General features: G+C 33.0%; 1 protein-coding gene across 3 annotated transcripts in view; it reads right to left on the bottom strand.

Moving 5' to 3' along the window:
• Positions 1-12,574, bottom strand: part of CSMD3 (CUB and Sushi multiple domains 3) — a 592,443-nt gene that overhangs the window by 59,877 nt on the left and 519,992 nt on the right. For all 3 annotated transcript variants that reach the window (XM_071421704.1, XM_071421705.1, XM_071421706.1), the window contains 3 exons: positions 9,712-9,897; positions 8,214-8,408; positions 6,347-6,520 (listed from right to left, as the gene is read on the bottom strand). In XM_071421704.1, the coding sequence (XP_071277805.1) occupies positions 6,347-6,520; positions 8,214-8,408; positions 9,712-9,897 (555 nt within the window). The remainder of the gene's footprint in view (positions 1-6,346; positions 6,521-8,213; positions 8,409-9,711; positions 9,898-12,574) is intronic.

Here is a 12,574-nt window from a genome sequence, read left to right as displayed (position 1 = left end):
CGGAATCAAAATATACCACTTTTGCAAAGACAAGTGAAAATTACAAAAAAAAGTATTAAAAGAGACTAAATGTGAAGGTTTTACCGAGTAGCAGATTTGAGAGAAGAAATAAGAAATATAATGTTCTCAATTTCCAGTCTAGCAAAACTTGAGAAGAATAATTGCATGAAATATTATTAAAAAACAAAATTAGTCAAAGAGTGGGAATGAAGGATATTAATAACCTGTGACCACCAAATAAATTACCTAATTTGACATGAAATCCTGTTCTAGCAATGAAGAATGAGCATAATAACTTAGTGTCAGAACCTTTGAAACCATAGCTGCAAATGAGATTTCCTTTCTGCAGGTTGTTCTATGAGAACAGGAATAAATGAATGCAGAATCTTTGCATTAAATGGCAAAAAACATGCCTGTACTTACTTTAGTTGTCAGTAGTGTCAAAAATGAGCACAGTAGTGAAACAAATCTACATACCAATGTATTATTGAAAACAGATATTTATGTTATTTATTATTCAACAAAGTTAATTAACCTGTCAAGATGACCTCAGCTGAAAATGGAAGAATTATTTCCTGGCTTTTTTTCTTTTTTTTTTTTTTTTTTTATTCTTTACAGGGCTTCCATTTAATAAAAAGATATAAGAAGGCACAGTTCTGGACAAAACAGGTGGGCATTTCTCTTGCTATTTTCAGAAGAGTCTCATTTTTACAGCTGTTCAAGCCATACTAAAACTGTTCAGGATGAATGGTAAAGTTATTTTAAATCTTTTTTTAATCCATGGCCCACAGAGGGAAGTTCTCTGCTGAATTCCTTGAAACAGCTGAATAATTCTTTAAAGATGAAACATCATATACCTAATCTGAAAGTCTAGTTATTATTATACAGTGGTACTGAAGAACAAAGAGAAGCATATGGCTAACTCCAGATATATTAATTCAGTAACACTAGAGATGCAGAATCCCCCTTAACTGAAATACCAAGAGTTTAAAAAAGAGATTTAAAAACAGTGAAGATGAAGAAGGTAGTGGCTTATATAGTTTTCTAGAAGTTTCAAGTATGAAAATAGTGGCAGAGAGGTTACACTTCAGAGGTTACATAGACATGGAAACCTTTCATTTGCTGGAAGCTGATTGAGAAAATATATAAAATGCTATTGATAAATTAATGTACCTGAACATTCTTTGCTGTTAGCTTACATGGCTGCTTTGCCCCAGGTGGTATGTCTGCTATTTTTTTGACTCCATGGACAGCATTGTTCTTAGAGCTGATGGATAACTGATTTTTCCTTTACGAGGAACAGGCTGCCAACAATGACTCATTAGCATTTTAAGGCAGTATTTTTGTATGAAAAAGAGTTGAGTAAAACTGGGATAAATATTCCCCAGCTAACACATCAAAGGTTGTGTTCACATTGGAATTTTGGTTCAGATCTTCCTTCTCTTAAATGTGCTGAGTCATTTTACCATGAACAAATTAGCTTCCTTTCAGGGGAAGCACACTGAGAAGCTCAACTAGGTGCACAAAACATGTTTCATCTCCTTTTGGATAAAAAGTAGTCAAAATTAATGACAGATCTTTTTGACAACTTAAAACCATATAAAAAATGATGGCATTTGGCCCAGAGGACTAGAGCAGATATAGTCCAAGGAAAATTCTCTGAACCATATGTAATGCAAATGTAGATAATTCTAAATCAATTATTTGTTTCATGATCTGCTCAATCTGATGGATTATTTTTTAATTCAGACAAAGACACAGTATGTGAAGTGTAGCCTTTCTCTTAAGAGAAGAGATGAATGGTATTCTTAATATTATTGTTTGGGAAGTGCAAATGTTGACATTTATTGTACACACTAACCAAAAAAGCTATTTTCTTCTATCCATCTGCCTTTACTGAAAACTCATCTAATATTAGCCATGTTTGGGAACCACACTACTTTATGCCTTATTAATCAAATAAACTTCATTCTTCATTTTTGCATTTAATTCATAGGGGCACTTAATAAAGGTGCTCTCCAATGAACTGAATTAACATAGTTTGGTCATATCACAATTAACAGCAAAATATGAAGTCTTACAGCCCTTTAAAAAATTAATAATATTTTATCATTTATCTTTATTTGAGATTTAATACTAATATGCAGAACTGAACAAAACTATTGTTCCAGAAGTTGCTGAGTGTATCCTGTATGAAATAATAGCACTGACTTTTGGTAAATAAGGGAGAGAACATCAACATATCTGTTTTATCAGGATGTTTAGATGCCATGAAGTATTGAGAAAGAAGAAGGAATTAAGAAATAAGTGTTAGGTGTTGTACAGCTGAGATGAAGAGGATAGAGTCATGAGTTCAAGAAATGTGAAAACTTGGAGTTAGCTCACCAATCAACAAAAAAGAAATGTGCATAGCTTTCCTCTGAGTTTAAGTATTGGTTAAAAATCACATTTTTTGCTGCCTTTTCATGTAGTTTTCATTGCTGAGATGTCTAAACAACATTTAAAATTACCATCAGTCATGTAACTAGCACAAGTGAGGGAAGCTCAGTAAAATAACCCCCAAAGAGAAGTATGGAATTTTGCACATTACATTTACAATGAGTAAGGTCCTAGAAAGAAATCAGAATTCTTTGTAAGAATCTAAGAAAACTGCTCCATTAGAAGGGCAGTAAGAAGAACTGCATCTAACAGAAAGACTTTTCAAAGCATGCTATACTTTTCTTTGTTAGTTTGACTTTGTTAAGTGTTTTTGACTAAGCTGTCTAAAATGTTAACCAAAATAAGACATAAAACATTTTAAAAGGCAAAAAATACGTTTAAAAAAATGAAAAAATAGTCCTGATCATGATGTGTAAAAGTAATGTTCTGAAAAAAGGGGGGAAAAATTGTGCTAGAAAAATCTTAGGAAATGTTTTTCACCATTCATATTCTAGTTAACCCCAAAGTTTATCTGAAAGTACTATAGAGTTATTAAAGTAGACCCAATTTACGTCCACTCTAGGAAATGCCCAGTTTACTAAATATCTGATTACATATTAAAATAAATACACTAAAAAAAACGCCTAAAGTATGATAATATATGTTTTTATGATCAATGTTATTCCTAGTATTAAATTAAAGCAAACAAAATTAATGCAATGAATAAAGGAAATAATGCAAAATATAACATTGTAAATATGTCATCAGTAAATACTGTAAATACACAAAGTTTTCATACAAACAGACAAAAGAATAATCAATTTCTTGTTGAATATTTAAGCATTTTCCCAAGAGGAAAATGTATAACAAAAATCACAGATTTGTCAGTCTCTTTCTATAACTAGGATATTCAGTAAAAATCTATTCCATGTTTCTGAATGTTTCTCAGGATTTATTACATAGACAGTTTCAGTGTTACCAGTACAGAAAAAGATCAAGCATAACAAATAGTGAAAGACTGTTTGTAACTTAGGAGAAACAACTGTCATTATTTTAATCTTTACTTGTTTTCTTTTCTAAAAGACTAATGTGATTTTTTTCACAATAAAATGTCCTGGACATTTAATTTTCTTTAACTTTGACAACAGAAGTACTTCAGAAGCTCTATTCTGTTTTGTTTCATTTGTTTTTTTCAATTTGAACATTGTTTCTTCTCATCAGCTATGGAGAATACAGACCAAGTCAATTTCCTACTATTATAATAAGGTGATTACTCATGAAGTACTACTTTGTCATTTAGGTATTATTTAAACAAAAAATAGTGGGATTGAGAAAGGAAGGCAGTTGTGTTAAGTATTCCTGTTTTTGCCATAGATTCATTATCCATAAATTATCCATCTTTTAGTAAAAGAAGTCAGAATGAGTAAAGAAAGACAAAAAAGAGCTGTGATACTTATCTTCTCACACTTATCATATTCTCACACTATTATGGCTGTTATCAAAACCATGCACTGTTCCCAATGTCATGGAATAACATAACTTGGATTTCAGTCAATATTTTTGGTGATTTCAAGCTTACCTCAGTTCTAATTCTCATCTGTATCTGATTAGGTTCACCACAAACTACTTTAAAGTTCTACTGCAGATACTTAGATTCTTGTTTGTTCTACCTTTCAAAATTACACATACCTGGAAGTAAAATCAGGCTATCTAATACAAAAATTAAATGTAATTATTTCAGTAGCACTTTTGAAAAAAACAAGTGCATTTTTAATTAAAATACTTGAAAAGGGTATTATTTTTTTCTGGTGGGATTTCATGTATATCATTTAAGTATATTCCTAAGGGCATCTTCAAAACTTAAAACAGAAATACATTGGAAATCACTTCAACTACATTTTTCAGAAAGTAAAAGTGGAAAAGCTCAGTTGTAAAAAATGTTTACAACCAAAAGCACGAAAACATCAGAAGTAGATAGTGAACATTACTGATAAATTCCACAAAAATTAATTTCTTAAAATACCCACTTTGTAGGTCTTTCTGCTGTATTTGATCTCCTTTCTCCCACATTCTAATAGTGCTTTAATTTCCTCCACTTCCTATACTTTCTGACAACAACCTTCTTTTAAATATTTCTTATTTCTGGTTTGTCATTAGCTGATCTCATCCCTCTGAAGTCTCAAATTTCTTATGGAAGAAACAAGAACTGAACTGAGTTATTCTGAGTCTGCAGGGCACTCAGTGATGTAACTCAGTGATGGAACACAGTAGGCAGCATTGTTGCAAGAGAAATTATGGCAGCCATGACTCTCTCCCTTTTATAAATTTGCTCTGTCACTAGCTTTTCTGTTTGGCTTAGATTACTGGTTTTGTCCTCTAGTTATATAGTTGTTTTCTTAGCTTTTTATTGTTACTGGACATTATAGTGTAGGAACTGAATAATAATGAATCACTTCCAAGATGTAGGGGTCCTCTTTTAAGTTGCAAGTAAAGATTATGTAATCTGTTACTATTATTAAATTATATTACAATTTTATTTCTACAGGCAAATGTAGGAGAAATTCAATTAATTCTGATCTTCACTTGGCATGAAGTTATGTTGGCAAAATTCTTAAACGCAAGTATTTTTCCAAGGTGCTAATCACAAATAGGATCTAATTTATCTGGTTTTATATTATTATTTTTCTGAAGAAAATTTTTTACATTTCTCCTAACTTCAACACCTGTAACTTCTGCAGAAAAATCAGTAAAACGTAAAAACAAACAAACTGGCAAACAAGAAAAAAAGCAGAACATTTTGATTTAAACACATAGTATAGCGCTTCAAAAATTTAGATTTAGAACATGCAATTGCTGACAATTTAGAAGATGAAGAATATCAAGAGTTTCCATTGTTAAAGTCAAACATAAACGAAGCCTCTATCCCTCTCTGCTGCATATCAGGGAATATTCCAGCTGCAGACTTGTAGCCTGATAAGCAAAACTTCTGCTCATTCATGAGTCATTCACTTATGTGAACATTAGAAAATAAAGCTGTTTATTTGGGATTAAAAATAATTTAAAAAGGCGAATAACAATCTGTACAAATATATATTGCAACAAACCCCAGTATTTAATGTATATATCAGTTCAGTTTTCTGAGAGTATCAGTTTATGGATATTCTGTTATATATTCATGCCTCTACAAACGAGATACAATATAATTTCTATATTTCATTCTAATTCAGAATGCTAACATTCTTTTGATTTCAACTGAAATTAAATTTTTGGTTAAATATAGAGTTAAAACCTATGTCTCTACATAATATAATAACCCAGTTCAAGGTACACATGACAGTGAATCAGAAAGCAGCCCTGAAATTGCTTCATGTGTTCATTTTATTCATAAATAATTCAGGCAACAATGTCTGAGTATATTAAATAAGAGAAGATGCCTAACCTTGTACAAGTAAAGGGTCTGAAATTCTGTAAAAAGCATCAGGACAGTGGCTTTCTCTCAGAAATAAGGCTGCACTGGTCCTGTCAAAGTTTCCACAATTTTTTTCTTCTTTCTGCATCTTTTCAAGAATACAGTTTAATTCTATGACACAACCACTTAGTTCAGATCTACTATGCAGATATTTTAGTGAGGATATGTATTAGAGTTGATACATCTGGAATCAATCTGTCTTGCTGCTTATGTATAGTTCTACTTTAAAGGCATATACAAAAATACACTAACAGATTTTGCAAGTTGCAAAGATAATGTAATTTTTGAAAACATAAACATACTTCTAATTTGATGAGAAAAACAATGCTGCCCAGACACACACATGCAGAGCTCTCTTCAATGTGTCTGCTATATAGAAAAGGAGAAGCAGATCACTTTGCTTACTTTTGTCTCCTAGAGAGAAAGAATATGGACAAGTCATGACAGGAGTAGCCATACCTAAACATCTGGTCTCAATTCCTCTCCAGAGTCCAGATGACAGACATTCCCTCACTGCAGAGCCAACTAGCATGTATCCTGAGTCACAAGTAAATATAGCTGTAGATCCATATGTGATTTGAGTTCCAATCTTATTCCCATTTGGAGGTGTAGGAAGTTCTCCACAGGAAATAACTTCATGGCAAAACAAAAACAAAACATAAGTGTACACCTGAGAATCACAAACACCCAAACAATAATTCCTATTAACCAACACTACTTATCAACCAGTCAATCAAATAAATAAATTTCACACCTTGAAGTATTTTGCAGAAATCTGTAGAAATCATAGATTAAAAACCTGCAAACAAAAACTATTCCTTCCCCAGAAATTATACTTAAAAGAGGGGGAATAATGATTGAAATAATTTCTGTAAAGTTAAAAAAGGCACTCAGAACACTATTGAATGTTGTTTAATTACCTTGGCTTTATCAAGTACGTTTTGCATACTGGAACATCACAATTACTATCAGATTTAGTTATGCTTCTTTGGGAAGGGGTCATTTTGGTCTTCTAGATCATAATGAAATGCCTTCCCTAGCATTCACACACTACAGTTTTATAAAGAGTGAATGATATTGATGGAATTTATTGCTATTTATTTACAATTGAAACATCTTTTCAATCAAAATAATATTCTTTTCTGCCAATTTTATTAATTAACAAAACTAATATATTAGTAGTAAATAGAAGGCTGAAATTAGGTAGCACACTTTATGCCTAGAGGAAAGTAAGTAATAATATTTCAAACAAAGCTTCTCAAAACATAGCTAAGTTTACCTTTCAAAGTAAAAAGAGATACAAATACAAATTTAGTATGTAGAGTATATATACACAGAGATATAGATACAGACAAATACACAGTATTTTTAACACTAGTAGAGACAAAATATTGCAATTAACTTTTTAAAATTCTCTAAATTCTATATTCAATTTCCAGTTATAAAGAACTCAAAATCAAGGTTAATTTCCAGTATAATTAATCTGTGTTTGAAAATGCATTTTTAAACTTCTTTTTTTTATATATATTGTCAATAAATTACAAATGTATTTTGAGCCATAGTTACCTGGCTTATCTACAGGCTTTTTTAGATATTTTTGTATTTATACATAAACATGCAGATACACACATTTTTGATGCAGAAACCAAAAGCACAGTTGTATCTCATTCTGTCAGGGGGGTATGTCACACCATGTTCCATAAAGAGAAAGAGTTTTGCAGCTTCAAAGTGTAACCAAAACACCACAGTTTTGTAAAAGAGAGGTCTAAATGTAAATTTATAAAGAAATGTGCTTTTCACAGCAGTAGGGGAAGGAAACACAATGATAGCTACATCTTTAGTTGGTTTAAATATCTGAATGTTGATTAATTTTTTTTTTTAAATTAACTATTGCAGGTTACCAGCATACCAGCTAATGGTAGGAATGATGTGAATGTGTGCAAATTCACACTACATGGTAACTACCAGAAAGGAGAGATTATTTTATTTATCAAGTGTGCAGACAGGATACAAAGGTTTTGCACTTTTTAAGACTTTACAGCATTCCTGACCTAAAATAAACATATAGGAAAATATTTTCTTTGTACCTTTGTAAATTTAGGGACCTTTAAACTCCAGAAGTGTGCCTACAGATATGTTCTTGTCACTAAATCTAATGTATTATATTTGTAAATAACAACCTTTAGGATACCCAGGAATTCCAGCCAAGAAACACCTTTTCTAATTTACAGTTTTGAATACTAAATTAGTTCATTTCTAGTTCACCCAATAAAATATTTTTTCCTGAAATCTGTATACAGCAGATGCAGATAAAAGATGTACTCACTTTGACAGTAAGGCCGCTCATTTCTCCAGCTCCAGGTGCCATTAGCAAGACACTCAATAGATGCTGGTCCCAAACCATAATACCCAGGATCACAGCTGAAAACTACTTTTGTTTTATACTCATAGTGTGAACCATTCACTATTCTCCATCTTCCATGTTCCAGGGTAAAAGAATTGATGCTCGGACATGTAACAACTTCCAAGATAACAAAAAGACATAGTTATTGGTGGCTTTGCACAGGCAGATTGGGAAAATCTGTACCATTATTAATAAAAAATATATTTTAAACACAATGACATAATCTTTGAAAACTAAAGCTGTACTTGAAATTGGCTGTGGTTAGAGGGCATGAGTTGTCTCATTTAATTAATAATTATCCAGAAAGAGAAGGGATTATGTATGCAGAGTGATGCAGTTGGTGTAGATAGGAGCTATAGCATGGTTGAATTCACTATAGCTGGACCTTCTGTAACATTTTACATCAGGCACCAGAATCTTTACTAAAATTTTAAGTACATTTAAATGGAGAAATTATTTTTCTACCTAGGTAAACTCTATGAGACATGAAAGACTTCTTTGAGAGGCTGTACAATGGTGACAGAAAATATCCATATACAGGTTGTTTTTTCAATAGCTTTATATTTTTGTCTCATTTCTTAATTCTGAGTATTCTTCCTCCAGAAATGGAACAATAACATTCTAAAACACTAATAGAATAAAAAATAGTGTAAGAAGCATAATGATCCTTCCCACTTTGTTTTACTCTATTTTCAGTGGTTCTTTAGAAAGAGAAAAATTCATGACAGAATGAAATTTCAAGAAGAAAAAAAAGGAGAAAGGGGAAATCCTTGAAAAACACTGCAGTCCTAATTTTCTTTCATTTCCAAAATACATTTGGTGAGATAATCCAAATCCCAATGTGCATGAGACACTGACATCCCTGTATCACTCTTGCAATCACCTGGGTTTTCATATCCCATTTCCCATTTGTAATTGCTGATATCCACTTGATTTTGGGACTTAAATGCATTTTCCCTGCAGCGATGTTCCCCCAAGTTTAGATGGTGTAGGTCTATGATGATGGGATGAATATAAATAATAAGCATCAGTCTCAAACAATTATCACAGGTTTTGCAATTCGGGATGGTAAAAAGGGTTTGCTAACAGTACATGTATTATGTAGCTATCACTGAAGAGATGACTTTTGTAGAAAACCTCTGCAGCCATTAAGTTTGATTTAACTGTAAATTAATTATTAGCTTGATTGTACTCTATAAGCTCTAGCATGTTTATTCTGCTTATGCTGTGAAGTTTCACCATGTCTTAGTTACATATACTTCATATGTGTATTTCATAATAATTGAATATCAGCAAATAATTCATAGATTAAAGTAACCTGAAGATGAGCATTTAAGTCATGTGAAGATTTGTGTCATAGATAAAAAAAAAATGTACAGACAGGTTTTTACTCGCCAGAGACTTCTTACATGTTACTCACCTACACAGCGAGGTGTTTTATTGTGATTGCTCCAGGTACCATCAGGCTGGCAGACTGCAGTAGTAAGCTCTTTGGCTGATAGCCTGTATCCATCATTGCAAAAATAAGTAACACGGGTGCCAACCAAGTAATCTGTAGTTAATATCCCACCATTTAGTGGAGCTTTAGGAATTCCACAAGATATTGCTGAGTAGAGACAAAAACAAAGTTTTTTATGTCTTCAATATAAGTTTCCACTGACCTCAAAGAGCTTATGCATTGTAAAATCACTAGTCTTAAATTCATGAAAATTAATTTTTACCTCATTAATGTGAGTTTTAAGCATGGAAATAAATTTTCTTAAGATTTTAGGGAATTGAATACAATGAAGCTCTTGATGGAGAAAGTAAAAAATAAGAATAATGGTTTATAAGTCTGCAGCTAAGAATTCAAAATGCAGATGATAATATAGAAAAGGGAATAGAAAATATCTGGAAAAAAATATGACCAGCATGGTTGAATCAGTAAGGCACCAGTCTGAGAAACACACTTTCTGTGTTTCCGTGTCATATGATTTATGTTCAGATTTCTTTCATCGGTTGTACTTTGTGACCTCTGGCAAATCACTAAAATTACCTTTCAACATTCTATTTTTTCCACCTGGAAAGCAGAAAGAAAATACCCTTTTGAAAATATTGAATCACAGACTCATAGAATGGCCTAGGGTGAAAGGGGTCTTAAAGATCTAGTTTCAATCCCTCTGCAATGGGCAGGAACATCATTTACTACAACAGATGGCTCAAGTCCAGCCTGGACTTGAACACTTCCAGGCATGGGGCATCTACAGCTCCTCTGGGCAACCAGCAAGGAATTCTCTTCTGATGTGTAATTCTAATTGATCCCCTTTTATTTTAAAGCCATTAACCCTATCCTATCACTGCATACCCTTGAAAAAAGCCCCTCTGCTGGTTTCCTGTAGGTTTCTTTTAGCCCTCGTCTTTGTGATCTGTGACTTATGAAGTGAGACTGAAGCACTTGTCAGTGAGGACTTTCAAAACCACTGCAGAGTACCTCAGCTGTCTCCTTGTCCCAGGTAATCGAGTGTCCTGTATCCTTCTGGACAGGGCTTGCAATTTGCCTGGTCTTCATTTTATCACCAATATATCTTTAGAAGCTGTTTTTGTTGCCCTTGACAGCCATGGACAGATTTGTTTTATCAAGGCTCTAGCTTTTCTAACCTGATCCACAGCTGCTTGGACAACTTGTCTGTATTCCTCCCAGGATGCCTGTCCTCATTTCCACCCTCTCTAGGCTTTGTTTTTGTGTTTTGTTTTGTCCAGGACCTCCTTGCTCATCCAGGCAGGTGTCCTGAAGTTTCTACCTGACTTTCTCTTTGACAAAATTTCTGAGGATGCAACATTTCTGAGCTTGGAAGAAGTGATCCTTTGACTATTAACCAGTTATCTTTGTCTATAAAGCCTTAAAGCTAAGGCTTTATTCCATGGTAGTCTACCAAGCAAATCCCTGAAGTGGTCAAATTCTGCTCTTCTGAAGTCAATGCTAGCCAGCATTCACCCTGTTCTCTGCTCTAAAGATTTTTTACCCTAGAGTTTCACAGTCTTTGCACCCCTCAGCTTTATATTCCTCATAAGCCCCTGCTTTTTGCTGAAAAAAAGATCCAGCATAGCACCTCTCCTTGCTGGCTCCTCTATCTCTTAGAGGAGAAAGTTGAAAACTGCAAATAAAAGTACAAGATACTATTTTATTTCTTTTCTTTAACAAAAATAATGTATCAAGAGAAAATCTGGTTCTAAATAATTCTCTGTCTGTTTTGGGACTAAAAATAAAAACTAACCCCTTTCCACATTCTGAAACCACATATCTAATGTAGGTCAGATCAAAAAAAAAAAAAGTTAGAAAAAAGGGCTTAGACATTTAAGTCTGAAGTACTTTACTTTGAAGTCAAATCTTGAGCCTTAAGAAACTACCTATCATGCCCACACAGGAAGGTTAATCCTCTCAGACTATGTATAATACTTGCGAAAAAAAAAAATGCAATCTATTTTTGCCCCTACTGGGAGCTGATCTGACATAAAACTGATTTGCTTCATAAGCAATATAACAGCTGTGTGGCACAGTACCAAAGCTAATAATCACAGCTAAGACACAGGTAAAGCACAAATCCTAGAACAACTTGCAGAACAGAGGCATAAGAATCAATGTTAAAATATTCTTGCATTGCCATAAAAAAACCCCTGCATATTACATGGGAATTTAAGAACAAGAAAAATCAAAAAACCAGAATACAGACACACTCTGCTGAAAAGATCACAGTAAAATATTTCTAATTTGCTATCACCTGTCTTGACATAAGAACATATGAGAACATATACCGAATACTGTCACAGTATCTATTGGCAAGGAGAGACAAACACACATTTAGAAGAAAAATAAGAAAACTGTGATTAAGAAATTGAAGACCCCAAGAAACTACAATTGAATTCAAAGCTTTAGAGGGTATGACGACATGACCCTAAAGAGATAAAAAGTGACAAGTTAATTAAACGAGAATGTTGCCCTTCCATCTTTTACAGAACATCTGATAAAACTATTTCACTTGCCATCACCAAGGAAAGAAACCACTTCTATGGCACTAAAATGAAAACATGTGACCATGTTTATTACTTCTTAAATTCCTCAATAGCTTGGATTGCAGATTAGGCAAATCTATCCCTTCAAAGATGATAGCTATATGCTTGTATAAACAAGTAACACTCTTTACTGCATAACTGGCCTAGTTTAACCTCTTCCTTCAGAAGCACATTAATGATAATAAAAGCTTTGAGACAATTCCAAGAGTTGTCCGAACAATTGTGTAACATCA

This window comes from Agelaius tricolor, unplaced genomic scaffold (assembly GCF_023055355.1).
Source record: "Agelaius tricolor isolate 1412-34295 unplaced genomic scaffold, bAgeTri1.0.p SCAF_2, whole genome shotgun sequence".
NCBI classification, from domain to species: domain Eukaryota; kingdom Metazoa; phylum Chordata; class Aves; order Passeriformes; family Icteridae; genus Agelaius; species Agelaius tricolor.
Note: the sequence above shows the minus strand (reverse complement) of the source record. Positions and strands in the feature narration are given on the sequence as shown.